General features: G+C 34.3%; 1 protein-coding gene across 3 annotated transcripts in view; it reads left to right on the forward strand.

Annotated features, from left to right (window-relative positions):
* PBX3 (PBX homeobox 3) overlaps window positions 1-20,280 on the forward strand; it is a 193,357-nt gene that overhangs the window by 84,535 nt on the left and 88,542 nt on the right. Inside the window, exon 1 of one of the 3 annotated variants that reach the window (XM_019728592.2) lies at window positions 16,386-16,699. The exons of the other annotated variants lie outside the window; for them this stretch is intronic. Coding sequence (XP_019584151.2) covers window positions 16,534-16,699 — 166 coding nt within the window. The 5' untranslated portion in view covers window positions 16,386-16,533. Of the gene's footprint in view, window positions 1-16,385; window positions 16,700-20,280 lie in introns of those variants that run through there. 3 annotated transcript variants of the gene reach the window in all.

Here is a 20,280-nt window from a genome sequence, read left to right on the forward strand (position 1 = left end):
TGATAGAATTCTATATAATTATTTTAAATAATGTTTTAGAAGAATGCCTACTCATGGAAAATGTTCGATATATTAAATTTATAAAGCAGTTTATAAAATAGTAGCACAACATGTTCTTGTTCTTTTCCCAAGTTCCTTCATATAGGGCGAAAAATATTGAGAGAATAAAGACCAAATATTTATATTCACGTTATGGTTACCGCTCAGTAGTGGATATGGGATTCTTTATGTTTTCTTCTTTATATTTTTCTGTATTTTTTTCAGCTTTTGCACAAAGATCATATATTTGTTTTATAGTAACTTTTTCTTACCAGTTGTTCGAAATGAGTCAAGCTTGGTCTAGTCTTCTCTAGTAGACTATCAACCCATGAATTTGACCTATAGAATGGTTGTAATTGCAGAGGCACAAATAGATCACTGCAATCTAAATTAAGTGCTATCTCCTCTAATAGCTTTTTGGGATAGGTTTGTTTTCGTATTATCTTCGTACACGGAGATGCTTTGCACGGGGGCTGGCACACAGCAGCATCAGTGACTATGTTGAATTGAATAGGTGCCAGGTGTGGTAGGCTGACCGCGCATCAGCACTACACCTAACAAGTTGAGTGTTTATGTCCAGTTCATTGTTGCTCTTTTATCCTGTATAATTTACCTTGAGTGAAATATTTCCAGTCTCTGCCTTAGAGAGCTAATGATCTCCAGTCTGGAATCTGTGGGCTGCACGTAGGGTGGGGGGTTGAGAATAACTCACCTTGTCTGATGCACAATGATCACGTCCTCTGGGTAGCATGTCACTCACCTAAAACCAGCTCTTCATATTACCTCTTCATTCCAGCAGTTTCCCACACTTTAAAAAAAAATCTTGTTCTAAATTATTTTAATTTTCAGTTCTCCAGGGGGAAATTATTGTCTACGAGTAATATGGCTTATTTTGAAACTCGATCACATCTAGTTTCATGCGTGTTATTATTTTGTCTTTTCATGAAGATAGCAATTGTGGCTTACACTACTTAGGTATTTTTCCTCAATACCTAGCACTATATTTATTCTGATGGTAGATGCTCAATAAATAGTTGTTGAATTAGTGACAGTGTTGCTGTTGAATTATTACTGTAAAAATGAACATTGTTATGGTCAGTATTTTTTAGGATGGAAGAGATGGAAGAAAATAGTCTTTTACTTCATTGTCTTCACTGAGTTACTACCAAGTTAAAATTTAGTGTGGGATTGGAAATTAACAGTTCTTTGAAATCCCCATTCATTCAGAAATATTTACTGAATGCCTAATATGTGCTAGGCATTGTTTTAGATGCTAGAGATACAGCAGTGAACAAACCAAATTCCTGTCCTTATGGATCTTTACATTCTTGTGGATATAATCATATGTAACTGGCTGCCATATCCAATCTTTGATAATGGATGGTGATTTCCAAGGAGCCATCAGCAACATCTTAAATATGTCTATCAGCTTGATCTAGAATCAATTATTTATTAGCTTTTGTATGGTTTTAATGTAGGTTTTGCAATAGCTTGGTGTAGTGAGAAGAAAGAAAAGAAACATTTATTGAACATTTACAATGTGCATTTACAATGTGCCATGTACTCTATTACGAATTTTGACATACCTTATCTCATTTAACTTTCACAATAGGTCTGAGAAGCAGGTATTATTCCTATTTTCATCAGTTAAAAAACTGAGACTTAGAGATGTTAAGAAGCTTGCCCAGGATCACGTAACTAATGAGTGGCAGACCTTTATTCAAACGTAAGCCCTTCTAATTTCAAAGTGTTTCTTCCATAAGCATTGCTGTGGAGAATGTTCCATAGATTATTAGTCATTTAGATGAATTTTTCAGAATGATATATTTGCAAATATGGCAGATATGATATGGTTTCCTCATGTGTGCATTATTCATTATGCTGTACTTTATACGGCAGCATATCCGTAAGGAGTCTGGATAATGTGGGGAGTCAGTCTGTTAGGCAAAAGGTCGTGTTAATGTTCCAAAGTGGCTTGAAGTGCTTTGTCACAACATTCAACGTGCACATTTTAAAACAGTGCACATAACGAACCAAAAGTAGATGTTATTCTAGTTCATTTGACCATGTTTCATTGATTCTAAGATATTGTTTCCTCCCCACATTTTAACATTTTAGAAGTTAGGATGCCTCTAACAATGGATGTCGTGTCAGAGTGTAATTTGCAAACCTTTTTTTCTTTAAAATAGCACATACATTCATGGTGAGTAATACAACTGATGGTGTCTTAGATTTGATGAAATATAAACGTTTATATTTTGGCAAAACCCTAAATATGTATATGCACTGTATTTCCAAAAGGCTCCATTGACCCTATTTGAATTGTCAGATTATTAATTTGTGTTTTTAATGGTTTAGATGTGTTAGATAAATGCTTACACTGAAAAATCGCCTTTTACTTACTCTGCAGTATAACTATGTTTGGATATTTTTAGAGTATCTATTAATATGCCAGCAAACTATAGGTATATTAGCTTATAGTATAGTTTGAAGAATTACATATTATATGCATTCTGTGAAAATGTATAATGGTTCCAAAGGAACCATCAGGCTTTTCAAGTCATTGACTTACTTCTTTCCCCCTTAAATCTATATTTAGATAAATCATTAACTGTGATTTCAAGATTTTAGTCTCTATTTCTTTTGATAATTAACACTTAAAGCAGGTAACCTAGTAGTAATTAATATAAAATTGTAGCTTAAAAATTGACTAACAAAAATAAGATGAAAATGCCTAGTTCTTTTGAGTTTTGGTCTTACTCCATCTATGTCCATGAGAGTCTGCCGAATTTTCTAAACGATGCGAGAGATGGCACGATTTGGAACATATGTGTCTTTGATTTTCCCATGTTCTAACTGATGTCAAAAGGAGTTTTTGCATTGGCAGACCGAAGGTGGTCCATGGCATTTAGTATCTAGCTACGTACACTGGAAGTTCAGACTTAAGTTTGAGTGGAATGCTGAATTGTGCTTTTTTTTGGACATGGTTTGCTTTTTGAAAACACAGTAATGATGATGTGCAGTATTACCTCTTACAGTGTTTCTTCCGTATTTTTAAAATATCCAAACCACAGAAAACACTATTTTCATGTAGTAGTGTTTAGGTAAAGTAGTATGTGATTGTATAAGAATTCATTTACATTAAGAAAGTTAGAAATTTTAAAATAATTCAGTGAAAATAAGGTCAGTACTGTACTGAAAAAATTTAATTTTCAATGCTTCTACTCTTTGCCGAAGTATAAATAAGTACATGAATTAAGTTTATAAGCCTTATAAAAACTAAAGATAAAACTGTTTGAGAAAATCAACATTTTAAATCATGCTAAGTCTCTTCCTATTTTTACTCATCCTCTTGCAGAGAGCATTGACAAAAATATGAAATTGATTTGGTTGAAGGGTGTTAAAGAGCCGACAGCCCAAATGTCACAAACAATGAATGGCTGCTGTGTTGAAAAAATCAATAGGGAGGTTAAGCTGGTCTTGTGAAAGAGTTGGCAGACTGTTCTGTTCCAGGAAGATATCTGTCTTCTGGCCTTGGTTGCATGATCAAAAGGAAAACTTGATAGGTTTAATGAAGGGAGATACTGTAAAACTGACAACAGAAATATAGACACTGTGGTAAACTGTAGTGCACATCAGTGAGTGGTGCTATTAGATACACTTTTCAGCCTGAAAAAAATATTTATAGGTAAAAATGTCAAAAATATTAACTTTTTTTTTTTTACTTCTTCATTGATTCCTCTATCAGCTAATAAATTTGCCTGAAGTAAACAAAGGTTTGCATTTGGCTAAGTGTATAACAAGATGTCAAATGTGTAGGACACAGTAATTGTTGTGTTAATTAGTAAGTTAATTTTCCAAATCTGTTCATTATAACATTAAAATCTGAATCAAAATTGCATCTTCGTCAATCTCATATTTCCCAGGTTTTCAGAAAGATCAAGAGCCTAGGTAAAAAAGACAGCCATTGACTTGTCAATGAAAATAGAAAGTCTATCATTGGAAACCAAGATAGGATTTATGATTCATTAGTCCACCCCACAGGCCATTAGAAGATATTTTATAGAAGCATTCTCCTTTACACTCTTATTGATAAACAGTATGTTGACCTAAAAAAATACTTCACTGTGTCTTGATCAGAGCTATATATTATGAAGTCTGACATTTAAACACATATCAAATAAGATTAAGATCATTTATAGATTATGTTTCTTTGCACTTTACTGTAGTTCATTGTTTATCAGCTTTATACCAAGTAATATTTTATGTCTGCATTATTTTTTCACCTGAATTTCTTCAGAACTCTTATTATACTCTGAAATCAATTATTTCTTGGTGCTGGCTGTGTGTAAGTCACTTTGCTAGGTACCAATATCTTTAATTAAAGGCTTTTATTTATACGTTTAGAGATTTCAAAAATTTTTTGATTTTGTTTTTGAACAGGCAGCTCCACTTTATTTTATTAGCCATCCTTAGATGTGGCAATCTCTTTGTGTAAGTCTGTGAGTGGGTTGAAGAAAAAGGAATCATTTGTTTAAAATTCCTAAATGTGATAATTCAGTTTAGAGAAGATGATAACCTGTTTAAAAACAAATAAATAAAAAGAGAAGAAAAAAGGGGAAGATGTCTGACAGATTTTCTGCAAGTGGACGCTGTAATAAAAATGCCCCCTACTTTGTTGGGATGGTATTTGGAGGGCTGCTGCCATATGTTACTTTCCTTTTTAGCTGGGATTATGCCATCATTATTGCTGATAAAAGCTGTTTACTGCCTTGGCAAAGGAATGATGCTTGGAGCAGTTTTGGAAACCGCCATTCAGTTTACAAAAAAGTTCATTTAGTGCCAGATGCTAGAATCCTAGGTCTTTGTTATCTTTTCCCATTATTAGAGCCATCCATTGTCTTATTTTTTCCCTTTTATATTAGAATATTGTCTCTTACTACCTGTTTTAACTCAAGCTGTTAATGTGAGAGGTTATCCAAATTACTAATTCCCCATGTTATAAGTGATCAGTGCTGAAGATGGGCAATTTGGCTTTCAGAGTCATTGACTGTATTTGGAATAAGCACTGTACTGTGCAACACGATTCCAGTTTCTCCACATCAAGGAGAGGTTGGTTCCGTCTTTGAATAAACTGTTGGCTAATGTGCAGTCTCTGGAAGCACTGAAGGTAGGTGTTGTTTTCGGTCACTTTGTCACATTGTTTTTATACTGTTATGAAACATGTTAGAATTGAAACAAAATTCTGTTTTTCTTCCAGGAAATATTACATTCATAGTTCTTATAACTTTTTATGAGACTATTCCCTTTCCAGTTATTCTTCTGAAACTTTTCCTCTGCCTCTAAACACAATATTTGATAGTGATTACATGATTGGATTGCACTGCCTTGGGAATTTATAAATGCTAATAACAAACTTTTGTTGTTGTTAATTAGCATATACAGTGATAACTACTAGGCCTCTGGTACATACTACTCTAGTATAAGGCAAGAAGACTGTTTCATTTTTGAAGTTTTTTGTCAGCATTTATTAAGATATACTTATCTTTCAGTGTCTAAGTAAATTATCCTTTTTTTCAATTTGCAGTTCTGTCCTATGGAGTCAGTGTGTGTATAGAATGTGAAGTGTTGGCCTACCTAGAGGTCACACCCTTGACCTTGGTCATGTTGATATTGTGCTTCACCATCTTTTTCCACACCTCAGAATTTAAATTATACTCCTGACTTGAATTTAGAATGTCTGTAAGAACAAAAATTAACTCTTAGAAATAGTGTTAACAAATTAGGGTTTTACTGGCTTATTTAAAAATATAGTCCATAGTTCTAAACATAGTTTTCCCAAGTATATTTTACTCTAATGTTTTCTTTTTGTTGGAACTGTCATCAAGAGAACAAGGTCGAAAGTGGTGTAATAAGTCACATTTTTAATGCAGTCATTTAAAAAAAAAATAAGGTCAGCCATCTGCTAGAAAACTATTTATTTATAATACACTGAAGTACACCCAGCTCTGGATGCCGCAAAGGATCCCTGGCAATTCAAACTTTTGGATGGCTTTAGGTGGGGAAAGAAAGGAAAAGTCATCTTCAAATTTATCCAAGTATAAAGTTTAATATGAAATTTCAGTGTCAAACTGAAGTTGAAAAATTATGATCACCTGAGTAAAGGGGCTAAGTATTCCCATTAAAAGTTGAGGGCATTTAAGTTTATGTATACCTTTTTTATGGTTATGAATGAATGCTGATCACTGATCAACTTCAGAATTACCTATAACTTGTCACAATTAAAAAGAGTATTAAAATACACCCAAATGGAAAGTTTTTAGATAACATTTTACATAGAGTTGATACTTTAATGTTTAATATTAGTTAATAAATGGACATTAATATGAAAAACTGCATGTATTTAAAACAAGAACATCATTTGGCTCCTATATGTGTAGAGACATAGCACTGTGATAGAATCCCTGGAGAGCACCAAGCTTTACATCAAGATAGTTCTGCCCTTTGAATAATGAATTTATTTTTAATATTAAAAAATTTCAGCTATTGGGCACCCCCTGCTTCCTAAATAATTATCTTTCAAATTGTATTTGCAAATTGTTACTGAGAAAGCCACTAATTGTAGAAATTAACATTTTCCCTGCCCCAGCGATCTAAATACACCTTTATAATTTTCAGTGTGTTTGATGCAAATAGTTTCTACTAATTCAGCTGTCTCAAATTTTTGAAAGAGATGAAATGTTATTGCTTTCTTTTCCTTTTCCATTTATATAGTCATGTTCATTTGTACTTATAAGCATTGCAATCGGTGTCATTTAGGACAATTTACAGGTAGCTTGGGTTTAAAGAGCTTCTGCTGTGGTGTCATTTTGCCTTGGGTTCCAGACTCCCACTTTTGCTATTTATGGTAGTTATGACTTTGGATTACTAGTTACTGAACTTTTCTGAGACTTGGTGTTCTCATTATAAAAATGTAGTAATATCTGTTTGTTAGGGTGTTCTGAAAGAGACTGTGAAAAAGCTGGTCCTTGGTAAATATTATCAGTGAGCTAGACTGAATCAAACCTCGGGTGACCAAGTCATATTAAGTCAGTTTAATTTTATCTTTCTGGGTTATCTGCGTAGAGGTCTCTATAGATGAATTCCATCTTTTATTGATTAAATAACTTAAACCCATTCTATGTTATTTATAAAATCAAGAAAAGTTTGAGATGTCATAAGCAAGACTGCAACAAAAACAGGCAGAATGGGAATCAGAACTTACTTTAGTTTCCTTTTTGGTTGAGAATCAATCTAAGAAGGTACAACTTTAATACACTGATTTCATGTTGAGCCTGTGATATTTTCATCAACACCATTTTGCAGACTGTTTTTCAGTTTCTTTCTGCTAATAAAGCTTTATAAATCTAATAACTTACATTTATGAAATTTATAAAGCACTTTGTCAATATTCATAGAATCGATTTCAAATATTACAAATGTATTATTAATATTTCCTGTTAGTATATACTTCACTAGTGTTATTCTAATTGGTCTTGATTTACTTTCAATTTCAAGGTCAAAATTTTTTTTCCTTAAAAAAAATCCTTCCAATGATAATTATCCTCTCATCAAATTATAGATAGCATCTTGACAATATATCAAGACTATGCTTTTACTAGGGCACAGTGTTACTTTTGATTAACTGTGTGTGTGCATGTGTATTTTATTGTTTGTTTTTTTGTTTTTGCTTTTATTGTAATTCTATGGGGAGAATGTGACTTTTTTCCTGTTTAGATAGATGCATCTAGAACCAAATGAGGGCAGTAAAGTCTAATAGAAAGCTTTACAAATGAAAGTTTTGTTTCTGTTTGTGCAATACCTTGTTCCCCCTTCATGTATCCTGGGAAATCATACTGATCAATAGTTCCCATTTCAGTACAACTGCAGCAAACATTACAACTGTATAAAATTTACAACATTGTCTGCTGTAAATTTTAATTGGAAAAACCTTATAGCTTTGCTCTCTATCTTTGGAGGTTTAAATCTATATGATTTTTTTTTAAATAAAAAAATTTACAGCATAATATCATGTCATACAATTTTTATAGACATGTAATATAAATAGGACCAAAACCATAGCCTTATTGGAAACAAATAACTATAAAAATATATTTTAACACTTAATACATTCAACATTTTTGCTATAGAAACAATGGACTTGGTAAAGTAATTTAATGAATGTTGTAAATAATTATGAACAATATCAGACAAGGAATATTAACAAATAAATATATTAATAAAAGATATAGTCTGTAGTTTCTCTGTGTCCCATGTGGGGCCTCTTTCTGAATCAATGTGGAATATTCTATATAGAGCTAGTGTTCTGAACTAGAAGAGTATGAGAAAAATGTTGCTTTCTGCACAGCTTTATTTCTGTCACAGGTCAGGCTTAGAATGCTGTGTGATACAGTTATTGACTCTAATCTGGGCATAAACACAAGTCCTCAAGCACCAGCCCAATTAATAATTTGCATAATTAACACGCATATTAAATAGGGACTGGCCTTGCATCTGTATTTGCAGTGATCGGGGTAATGAGGGCTAACGGAGCGGCGCCTCGGGCCTGTGTTAGCAGACGTGTGGCAGTAGTAATTTTTGCTTGGATTGACAACTGCTAGACAAGCGGTCCCAGCATAAAGCTAAACCCCGTTTGGCAGTATTAATCGTTGACAAACTGCTCTTAAAGCTGTAACATTGTTTCTGTCAGTTGTTTGGTTTGATGTCACTGTTAGACATAATAAATCAATAGTGTCAGAATTTGGTAATGTTTATAGCTAGCAAGGTTTATTATTTCATATGACTGTCATGTACAAATAGTGGTTATCATGGCTGCCTCTAAATTATCAAAGACAGAATATTGCTTTGAATATACTTCTGTAATTCTTGTTTCAGTGCATTCTTTGCCATCTGGAAATGCTTTTGGTTAGTATGCCTGCCCAATTTCAGTGTAATATTCATTCCTTCATGCAATATGTTCCATGATTTTTAAAAGCATATACAATTTAATTTTTGAAAGTTGATTATAGTTTTAAATTAGGAATCTATACCTAGCTCCCTCAGCTTCACCTTCATTCAAAACTTGATGATATTAAGCATGTGTGACAGAATGTAGGGGTACCAAGACTCCTCAGAGTAGGATTTTAATTTCAGAGGATTGTAAGTATACGTAGGAAGGAAATAGTATAGGCAGTTGTTATTTATAAAGAGTAAATTCTTCAGTTACCTTTTCCGAAAATAAAATTCCTTCTCTCCCCATTTGTCCCCTCTAATAATTTCTCCAAAAGTTTAACATATATGTTATACTTTCTCACACCTGACACCCATTATTAAATATTTTAACATATTTTTATTTACTCAGATTTCAAATATGTTTCTTTAAAAATTACCTGAACATGTGATACTATTTTTATTGTCATTCCATTAAAAGAAGTCCTATTTATAGTACTGTTAGTGGAACAGATTTTTACATGTGAAAATACTAGCTATCTGTAAACATGTTTATTATGTAGCTATAACATTTATAATAAACCATAGTAAAATAATAAAGACTATTTTTAGTGACTTAGAATGAATTTCTGTATCTCTCTGTATAGTATTTTGATGTTTCAACTAAAAATGTATGTAAATACCTTATGAGTTAGTTAAGGGGTTTTATGACCTGCCAAAATCTTTTCTTTGGCAAAGTAATAGACAACTCTTAATTAATAGCATAAGGGGTATTTTAGTTCAAAAAAGGTGGAGTCATTTGCAGTGGGGCTGACTTTGTTTGCCATAAAAACATTCCCTCTTAAAAAGAGACATGCAGATCAAATATATGGTGATGGAAGGAGAACTGACTCTGGGTGGTGAACACACAATGGGATTTATAGACGTTGTAATACAGAATTGTACACCTGAAATCTATGTAACTTTACTAACAATTGTCACCCCAATAAATTTAAAAAAAAGAGGCATGCATAAAATACTTAAGGAAATTATTAGAGTCCATGGCCAAAGAAATATTAAGTAAGCATGAGCATTACAAGAGCATCTAGTAAGCATTTGATAAACATGGTCTCCCCATTGTACTTCTCCTTTACCCATGGTATCTTTAAAGTTGTAATTTGAAAGCTTACTTCCCTTCCGTCAGATGCCCATGCGTGTGCATAGCATTATAAATGTAAGTTAGCGTTATGCTACAAGGAAACTATCTGAACAATAAGGGGCTTGGGGATATGAAAGTAACATGACTTTTTTTAAAATCACTACATTTAAATGAATGGAGTCTAGACAAAACTTATTTCTAGAAAGTAAATGAATATTCCACTTTCGGGAACCCTACTTTTGAAAGACTGGCCATTCTTTTAAATACTTTAATAGTGGCAAATAGAAAATGAACAGCTAGAGATGATAGTAAGTCAAATGAGGTTGTGTGACCCCCCCTTCTGCCCAGCCTAAGACTGGTGCATGTTTACAGTCAGAGGTCAAGTAGCCCGTGGAGGGTGATGGGGAGTAGTAGAGAGAGAAATGATAGTTGGAGGTAGGCCAAGGTGACAGAGGTGGTAAGTTAAGACAGAATGGTTAGATACTTTTTCACTTTTCAGGTCTCATCTTAATTGTCACCTCTTTGGAGGGACTTTCTTAACCACTCTTGCTAGATCTTCCCTGTGATTCTAGGACCCCTTCCTTCATAGATAGAACTTACTACAATTTGTACTTTTGTTTGTTTGTTTGTTTGTTTTACTCTGCAGCCCATGAAGGTAGGGGCCGTATCTGTTTGTTTTGCCATTATCTTCTTCAGAGGGAAGGTAATGAAGTACATGTCTGTTGCAAAACTTCACATGGGTGGGGTTGGGAATTTGAGGCAGGGACTTATGCCTTTAACATGAGCTGCGTGCTTATGCTTTACATGCTTTTATCTCCTTAGAATAAGCTTATCAGGCAGTTATTAATACTTCCATTTTATAGATGAGAAAATGGAAGCTCAGAAGTGAAGTGACCTGCCAGAGATCACATAGCTAGTAATGGCTGAGCTGAGATTTGCATCATATTTGTGTAATTTCAAAACTCACAGGATACCACATTGTCCAAGCTCTGTGGAGTGTGTTGTTGTGGTCAGTGTAAAAGGCAGTTAACAGATTTGTAATGGACTTGCTAAGCAGGACTGGGTACTCCGTTATAATCACATGGCGTGCGTTTGTAACAGACCCAGTCTTCAAATTTCTGCTGTTTTCTCTAGCAGTGTGCATTAGTATAAGCATAGGGACAATGAAAAGACGTGTTCTAGCAGCAAAGATAAGCTTGGTGAGCCCTTCTTAACTAGGGTTGGCCTATTGTTGCCTTCCAGTGCTCGAGTTGTACTAGCTACGTAAGGGGGGATTGAAAAGATAGTCACTCATAATTTTCCGTGGGCTTAATTCTCCTGTGGAACTGCAGCTGAATAAGGCCAGGTGAGGTTGTACCTCTGTAACAACCAACCTCCACATCTTTACAGCTTTAAGATAAAGGTTTATTTCTATTATAATACCACACCCATGTATCTGTGGGGGGCTGTGTTAGGAAAAACCACCCACCCAATCTTCCGTCCTGTGTGTCTTTTACTACCCACACAGAACAATGTCACTACTGACACTTCTGGTCACCAAATGTCTGGGTGTTATTCCCCACCAAGCAATTCTCTGCGACACCAGCTGGGTGTCCTACAATTTAATTCAGTTCTAACACTATCTACCTGGAGTTAGGCAGATCCCACACGTTAAGAGCTCAGTCCCACAAGACTTGCCTCCCCCGCCTTCTGATGCCACTCACAAGGCCAGCTTGTCTCGTGCTCTGGACCAGTTGACTATAAACCAGAGGTTCCTATGATCCCCTCTTGGGTTCAATTAATTTGCTAGAGTGGCTCACAGAGCTAAGTAAAACAGTTACTTTCATTCGCCAGTTTATTAAAGGATCTGAAAAGGACATAGATGAACAGTCACATGAAGAGATGTGGCGAGGTCTGCGAGGGTCCTGAGTGTCAGGAGCTTCTGTCCCAGTGGAGTTGGGGTGCGTCCCCCTTCCGGTATATGGGTGTGTTCACCAAGAAAGCTCTCTGAATCCCATACTTTTGAGATTTTTATGGAGGCTTCATCCCACAGGATCAATCATGAACTGCATTTCCAGTGCCTCCCTCTCCCTTCTCTGGAAAAGTTGGAGAGTTGTTCTGAAAATTGTAAACTTCTACTAATGGCTTGGTCTTTCTGGTCACCAGCACCCATTCAGAACCCATAAAGGAGCCCAAGGGCAGAGACCAATATATATTTTTCTTACTACCTCACAGTGGCTATGTGCATTGTAGTCACACAGGAACCCAGGCTAACGGCACAGCCACCATCTCTCCAACATTTCCAGTTGTCCTCCCAGAAGTAAAGCAACTTGGGGATGTTGCCTTACCAGCAATTAAAGGCTATAGCTCAGAAGTAACAAATGTTTATAATTCTTGCTCACAAATCTTTGGCCGTAGGCACATAGCCAACCAGAAGGGACCAGGTAGTACAATCTCAGCATGTGCCTGGAGGGAGAGGAGAGCTGGGTATCTGTGAACAGTACTGAATGACAATCACAGTTAGTACACTAGGAACTGAAGAACTCTATGTAGCTGGTGAGAGTACTGATACCATGATTGATTTTGGATAGTTTGAAAGTCTGAGGGCCAATCAAATGTGGTAGTACACTGGGCAAATTAGGAAGGTTTCAGTGAAGAAAAATGACTGTTAACATGGTATGGGGAGCACATTTAAAAATCTTCAACATCATTAACTATCATGATGGCGCTCTCATACAGTTTCCTCTGTTCTCGTAATACTTTGCCCAGGTGTTTATTTTCTTTTCATTTTATACTAATCACACTTCTTAAAATCCCCGAGTAAGAACTTTTTAGTTCCAAAATAGGTATTGTCATTTGAACTTGAGAAGTCCCTATATCCTCAAAGAAGCAGATAGCAATAGGAAAAACGGCTTATAAAACAGTAGAGAGTGTTCCAGAAAGTGTGTTCCATGGAACAGATGTTCTTAAAGATAATGCGGAAAGAATAAACTATCCATTGTCAAAGTGAGTTTGAAAACTGCTAGACAAACCAAAGTTTAGCAGAACTTCTCAGAGCCTTTAAAATGCTGATGTGCTTTGGTATTCCCTATAAGAATAATGCATTTTGCAGTATTTCTTAAACTTACGTAACTTTGCATTTGTAAAAAACTTTATTTGTATCTTGAGGGACCAGTGTCAGGAGAACATACTCTTTTTGAGAAGTATTTTGGGAGTCATTAGAGCGTACTGTCTGGCTGTCTGGCATCGCCTAGATTATAGAGGACACAGCTAAGCGAGAAATGAGGCGTCATTAGGTCAAAATTTCATGTTTAGAAATGGGTAAATTGAGTCTCAGAGAAATTAAATTACTTGCCTGTGTACTTATAGCTACATTTGTCTTTCTGTTTTGCCAGTTGCACATGCATAACAATAATACTAACATATATTGTGCTGGTAGCATTCTGAGTACTCCCCATGTATTCATCCATCCAAGCTGACTAATTTATGGCCACGGTGGGATTTGAACCCAGACCTTCTGGCTCTGGAGCCTCTTCATGGTAGAGAAATCTTAGGATTGGTTGATTTCATTACTGTGAGGAAAAGTGATTTTGTATAAGACCAGATGACCCAAAGAAACTTCCCAACTTCATTCCCTTTTATTAGAAGAGTTCTTGTTTCCTGGCGAGTGTCAGGAGCAGTTACCGATATGTGAACATGCCCTTACTTTTAGCCTAAATCATGTATCTTTGTGAAAAGAAATTCAATAATCCAAGAGAAAATAATTGTGTGTCTTAGGGAATTTCTCTAGTATCTTTATAACTGTATTTGTTCTAAATTATAGACTGTAGCCTTATCTGTAATGCTTCATTAGATAGATGAAAATATAAGCTTCTTTCCATAATAATTCCTGTTTAGTATGATTTATAAAATTATTATTACTATGTTTAAACAGTAATCTGGATGTTTTTGGCCTCTCTAAATGAGTGCGGGCTCCATTCTTATGGCCCTTAAGAGATTTTCAGTAATAAGGAAGAACTGATCTGATTTTTTGTTGTTGTTGGCATAATATTCTCCTTTTCAAAAGATCCCAAAGCACCTTATAAATGGGAGGATGGTGTCACCTGTGTGGAGCACTAAACGCAGTAAGTCACGTGTACTGTCAAATAGCTAAGGATTGGAAGAGGTAAGGATTGTTTAGTTTTACCTGTAGAAGAATTTGTGAAACTGCTATTAGCCGACAGTCTATATTATATTTATATTATGTTACATTGTATTATATTAGAACCGGTCTTATAGTAAAATAAGACTGGGTCATATATTAATTTTTGCTCCAAAAGACACATTAGAGCTGATTGTCCGGCTGGGTCTTATTTTCGGGGAAACAGGTAGTTGATACGACAAGACTGTTCTCTGTGAATCATAGTTAAGTTAGGCTTAGGGAATGTGTCAGGACGAAGTGTGCTGTACCGTCGCTTACCTGCTCACTTGCTTGCCTGCTTGTCCCATTTTTTTGTTTGTTTAAAAAGAAAAAAAAAAAAGCTTTTTTCTGATTATAAAATAGTCTTTTTGTTATTGTTTATTGTTTTTGCTTATTGTTAACATATTCAAACAACACTGAAAAAGTATAAAGAAAAAAAGCAATAATCACCGAAATTCCCACTAGTCAGAGATAACCACTCTTCTAGGTAGTGGTAAACACTTACATGTATGTGTTATTTTTCTAAATGAGTTAAATATGCTGTTGTATAGCTGAATAATATATTGTGGACATCTTTCCATGTGAGCAAATATGGCTCTATATCATCATATTTATTTGGCTGAATAGTTACTGCACGTTGCTTTTTCCATCAATTTTATCATGTACTACATATTTGCTTCAATCACAAATATCTCCTTAGTTACTTTATACATCTTTTTTTTTTGGGGGGGTTAAATTTAAAATAGGCATTATTCTTAACTGGAAGTTAAATTAATTCATCCAGTAATTATTTATTTAGTGTTTAATTTACTATATCTTAATCACTGTAAAAGGAATTTAGAAGATGTCTGCTGCCCTTGTGGAGTTTATATTTTAGTGGAAAGCGAAGTAACATTCTAGAAATGTTAAAATAGGTGAACAAAATGACATCTCTCCGTCTAGATACAAGAGGAGACCAAGAATCAATCATCGTGGTTGTTTTGTTAGAGGACGGGTTAGGGGCCAGAGGCCTCTGCCTGTGTCCAAGAAGTTTACAGATACATTGTTTTCAGCTTCTCATTTCTAGGTAGCAGGGTCATGCTTTGTTCTAAAATGTCAGATTAGTTTGTAACTTTGCTTTAATGTAGCATAATGTTTCTACTTAAGAGTTTTAAAAATTTCAGAAATGTCAATTATTTTTCTTGAATATCAGTATTCCTGTTTGAGAGTATCCAAAACTGTACTTTGGTGATTTCCCTATGATACTATAATATTTAATTTGCTGACTCTATTAGGCCACTGACTCTTTTTATCATACTTACTTTTTCACCCATAAAGAGGTGAATTGATTTTTATGGTTATATTTAGTAAATACAAGATATACTACCTATATGTAATTATAATCTAATATAGTAGCAAATCTAACATCCTATGACATCCATTATAGAGATCTTACAATTTTCTTCAGTGATCAGTTCACAAAAACATCAAAAATTGAAAGAATTGGAAAGCAAGATCAAGAAATGTAGTTTAACAATTGTAGTAGTGATTGATGTCTCTGGGGCCTTTCACCTGAGATGTGTCCTTGGACCTACCTGAAGTAGTTTTTTTTTTTAAATCAATTGTTTGGATAGAAAAGTAGAAGACATGGGTAATATATTTACAGGGTATATGTTGCTGAAGGAAATAACATTTCAGTGGTAAAACTGAAATTCTAAAAACAAAATTTAATATGTTATAATATTGGGTGGACCCAAATCACCTCTAATAATAATGATTGCCAATATTTTTTAGATGCTTCCTCTGTCCTATGCCCTTTGTATGAATTTTTCTATTTCATTTTCACAAGAACTCCATGAGGTATAGGTATTGTTATTATGCCCATTTTGTCAAGAAAACTAAAACTGGAGACGTTACATTGATTTTATTAAATTTCAAATATAAGGTCTTGCATTTGCATTTTAAAAATAGCATGTGTTCAATTTCTGGCCACGTGGTAGGTTGACTGTGCAGAGAAACTTCATGTGGTATAGAACACTTAAAATGCCAGCTAGAAATAAACTGCATTTCCAAAGCATGACTGAGCTGGTAGTGAAGTAAGGAGTCATTGGCTCGAAAGAAGGACAGAGAGTGATTCCGCAAATGCAAGAGCTGGATTTGTTCCAGGGGGTGGTGGACGGGGGTGTCTGCCAATCTTGACCTATTCGTAGACTGTAGGTTTTAAAGAGCCATGTGCAGCTTCAGAGACAAAATCAGAGATCTTCACATAAAACTGGAACCGTTAAAAGGGGGTCTTCTGAGGATGAACTTGCCCTTGGTACAGAGAAGGAGCCTGAGAAGTTCTAATCACAGCTGCATTCAGTTGATTTGGGGATGGAATTCAACAAAAGTCCAAGGTAAAGATTTAGTTTGAAGTTAGAGATTAGTGCTCCTAGGCCTCTATAAAAGGTGTATCTTTTCTGGGAGAAAACACTTTATACATGCGTGTCACAGAATTCACACAGATGAGTTTCTGAGGGACATGGGCTCACAATTTAAAAAGGAAAAAGAAATACCCGAGTTAGCAAAAACATGAAACTGAAGAATCAGGCTCTCAAAGACGAAAGATATTAGTGTGGTCAGAGACAGCAAATAAAATAACTGAATTTAAAGAAGTTAAAGATTGAAATAAAACAAGGCACCATTAAATTTAACAAAGCTAATGTGAAAAGCAAGAGTAGTGAGAAAAGAAAGAAAATTTGTGGGCAATTATAACAAATGTTTGCTGTGTAAAATAATAATAATAATACCCAATTTGTGGGGATTAAAAAAATCAAGACAGCTTAAACTGGATGCAAGCTGAGAAGCTTTGATCAGAGTTAAAGCATTGTAAGGTCCTTTTATTATCTAGACAAGGATAAGGATTTTGATTAGCTAGGAAATATAAATTAAAACCACCTTGAGATATTGTTTACACATCCCCCAGACTGGTAAAAATGAAAAAGTTTTAAAATACCAAGTTTTGGTGAAGAGGTGAAACAACAGGAACTTTTATTTACTGGTGAGTATGTAAAGTGGCATAATCAGCTTAGAAAATAGTTTGTCATTCCTTAGTAAAATTGAAAGTCTGTATACATACCCTACAACCTAGCAATTCTATGTCTAGCTATACAGTCTTGAAAACTCACATGTATACCAGAGGCCTTTACAAAGGTTGTTTAACACATTATTTTAAGTAATAACTAAAAAACTGGAAATACCTCAACTGTCCATCAATAATAAAATGGATAAATTGGGATTTATGCTAATGATTGAATACCACAGAGCAATGAATATGAATGAACTATTGCTGCTTTTAAGAACATAGGCGTTAAAAAAAAAGAACATAGCTGAATATTATCCATATGGTGTTGAATAAAAGAAGTAAGACATAAAAGAAAACATACAGTATAGTTCCATTTATGTAAAAATTCAAAAACGGGAAGAAGAGCTACTTTGTGACGATAATATTATTATTTTTTTAAATACTGAAAAGTACAAGGAGCAGCTTACCACAAAAGTCAGGATAGTGATTACCTCCAGAACACAGGCTCAGTAAGGTGGCCCCTGGACACATGTGTCGAATGGAGTACTTGAAATTGAGATGTGCTATAAGTTTAAAATAAATTTTAGATTTCAAGACTTGGTACTATAAAAGGAATATATAATATCTCAATAAAATGTTATATTGATTACCTGTTAGTGATAATATTTTAGATATAGTGGGTTCAATAAAATATACAGACGGTACTAAAAAATGTATACACATTTTAAGAAAGAACTATATTAAAATTGTAATACTCGATATATACCGATAACAAAAGAGGACTACAAGTAATGTGTATACATTTTTTTTGGCGCCCCCGGTTTTAAAATTTAATTTTACCTATTTTGTTTTTACTTTTAAAAATGTGACTACTAGAAATTTTTAAATTACATATGTGAAACTCATTTCATTTCTATCAGACAGCTGCTCAGGAGGCTGAGGATGGAGTTGAGATTGATATGGGGCATGGGGTTGTTTCTGGGAAGGTGGCAAAGTTATATTTCTTTTTTTTTTTTTAATTGCTCTTTTGCTGGCATGGTACGGTCACTTTTTTTTTTTTTTAAGGATTTTTATTGGAGAAGGGGAACAGGACTTTATTGGGGAACAGTGTGTACTTCCAGGACTTTTTTTCCAAGTCAAGTTGTTGTCCTTTCAGTCTTAGTTGTGGAGGGCGCAGGTCAGCTCCAGGTCCAGTTGCCGTTTTCTAGTTGCAGAGGGCAGCCCACCATCCCTAGCGGGAGTCAAACCGGCAGCTTTGTGGTTGAGAGCCCACTGGCTCATGTGGGAATCGAACCGGCAGCCTTCGGAGTTAGGAGCATAGAGCTCTAATCGCTTGAGCCACCGGGCCAGCCCCACAAAGTTATATTTCTTGACCTAGGTGGTGGTTAGGGATGTTGCTGTAAAATTAATTATTCATTTACCTGTATGTTTCTCTGTATAAATTTTCTGTGTGTGTGCAAAGATACAAAGATCTATGTTTATACATCTTTAGAAGCATTTTTAAAAATACGCTTCCAAAAAATTGAGATTAGTAGACTTTATAGGGTAATCTAAAAATACTGAAGTAGATTGTGCAGCTTCCAGACTAGTAAAGGAAGAAAAATGAAATGGAAGGAGCAGATAAGAAATACAACAATTCATTCAGTCCAGAGAAGTCAAGAAAGGAGAAAAATAGAAGAAACAGAAGTAGGACAGATAGAAATCATAAAATGATTTGGGTGACAACTCCAAATATATCTTATAATACATAAAAAAGGACTTGAAAAGATTAAAGATTAAGAGATAAAAGATAAAGACTATCAGAATACTAAACAAAAAAGTATCAAACAAACAAATAAGCAGACAACCCGACAGCCTGCTTATTTACAAGAGACACACCTAATTCAAAAGGACACAGAAAGTTTGAAGGTAAAAACATGAAAAAAACAAACCAAGCAACTAACAGAAGGAAAGCTGGATTAGCTATATGATAACATAAACCTGAAAGTGAAGGGAAAAACCATTTCTAGGGATAAAGAGGATCACTATATATTGATAAATGGTTCCGTTTGCCAGGAAAATTGTAACGATTCTAAAATTATATGCATATACCTAATAATATAGCTTCAAAATATAAAACAAAAATTGCCCTAACCGCAAGGAAAAATAAATTCATAATTATCGGACATTTTAATATGTCCTATAGGGTAATGATAGAACATACAAAAGAATGCTGTAAATATATAGAAAAGCTTAATAATACAGTTAACAAACTTGACTCCATGGACATGTAGAGAATATACCACCTGCAACTGCAGAATGCACATGGTTTCTAAGCATACATAGGAACATTTTTAAAACTTAACCATGAATCAAGCTTCAACAAATTGAAAAGAATCATCACTCCCAAGTATCATATTCTGTTATGACAAAATAAATGGTTCGAAATCAACAAAGGAGAACTTAAAAATAAAATAAAATAATTCATACTATATTTGGACATTTAAAATATTTCTTATATTCAAGTTGAAGAAATTGTAAGGGAATTTGTAAAATATTTTAAACTGACTTGAAATGATGAGAACATTAAACTTTTTAGCCTTAAATACTCACATTATAAAATAAAAGGTGTAAAGGTAATTAGCTGAAATCCAATTTAAGAGTTTAAAAGAACAGCTGGATTAAACCCAAGGAAAATAGAAAAAAATGAATAATAAAAATTTGAAGGGGAATTAATGAAATAGAAAAAAGATACGATGGAAAGCAATAAACAAAGCCAAAACTTCTTCTTTGAAAATTAATAAAATTGACAAACTGCAGGTAAAGATTGATCAAAAACAAATTTAAAAGGAAAAAAAAGGAAAGAAACGAGAGAAGCAGCACAAATAATACTGGATTTGAAAAAAGATGATAAAATATGCAGCAAAGATTAAA

Source organism: Rhinolophus sinicus, linkage group LG04 (assembly GCF_036562045.2).
Source record: "Rhinolophus sinicus isolate RSC01 linkage group LG04, ASM3656204v1, whole genome shotgun sequence".
Classification (NCBI taxonomy): domain Eukaryota; kingdom Metazoa; phylum Chordata; class Mammalia; order Chiroptera; family Rhinolophidae; genus Rhinolophus; species Rhinolophus sinicus.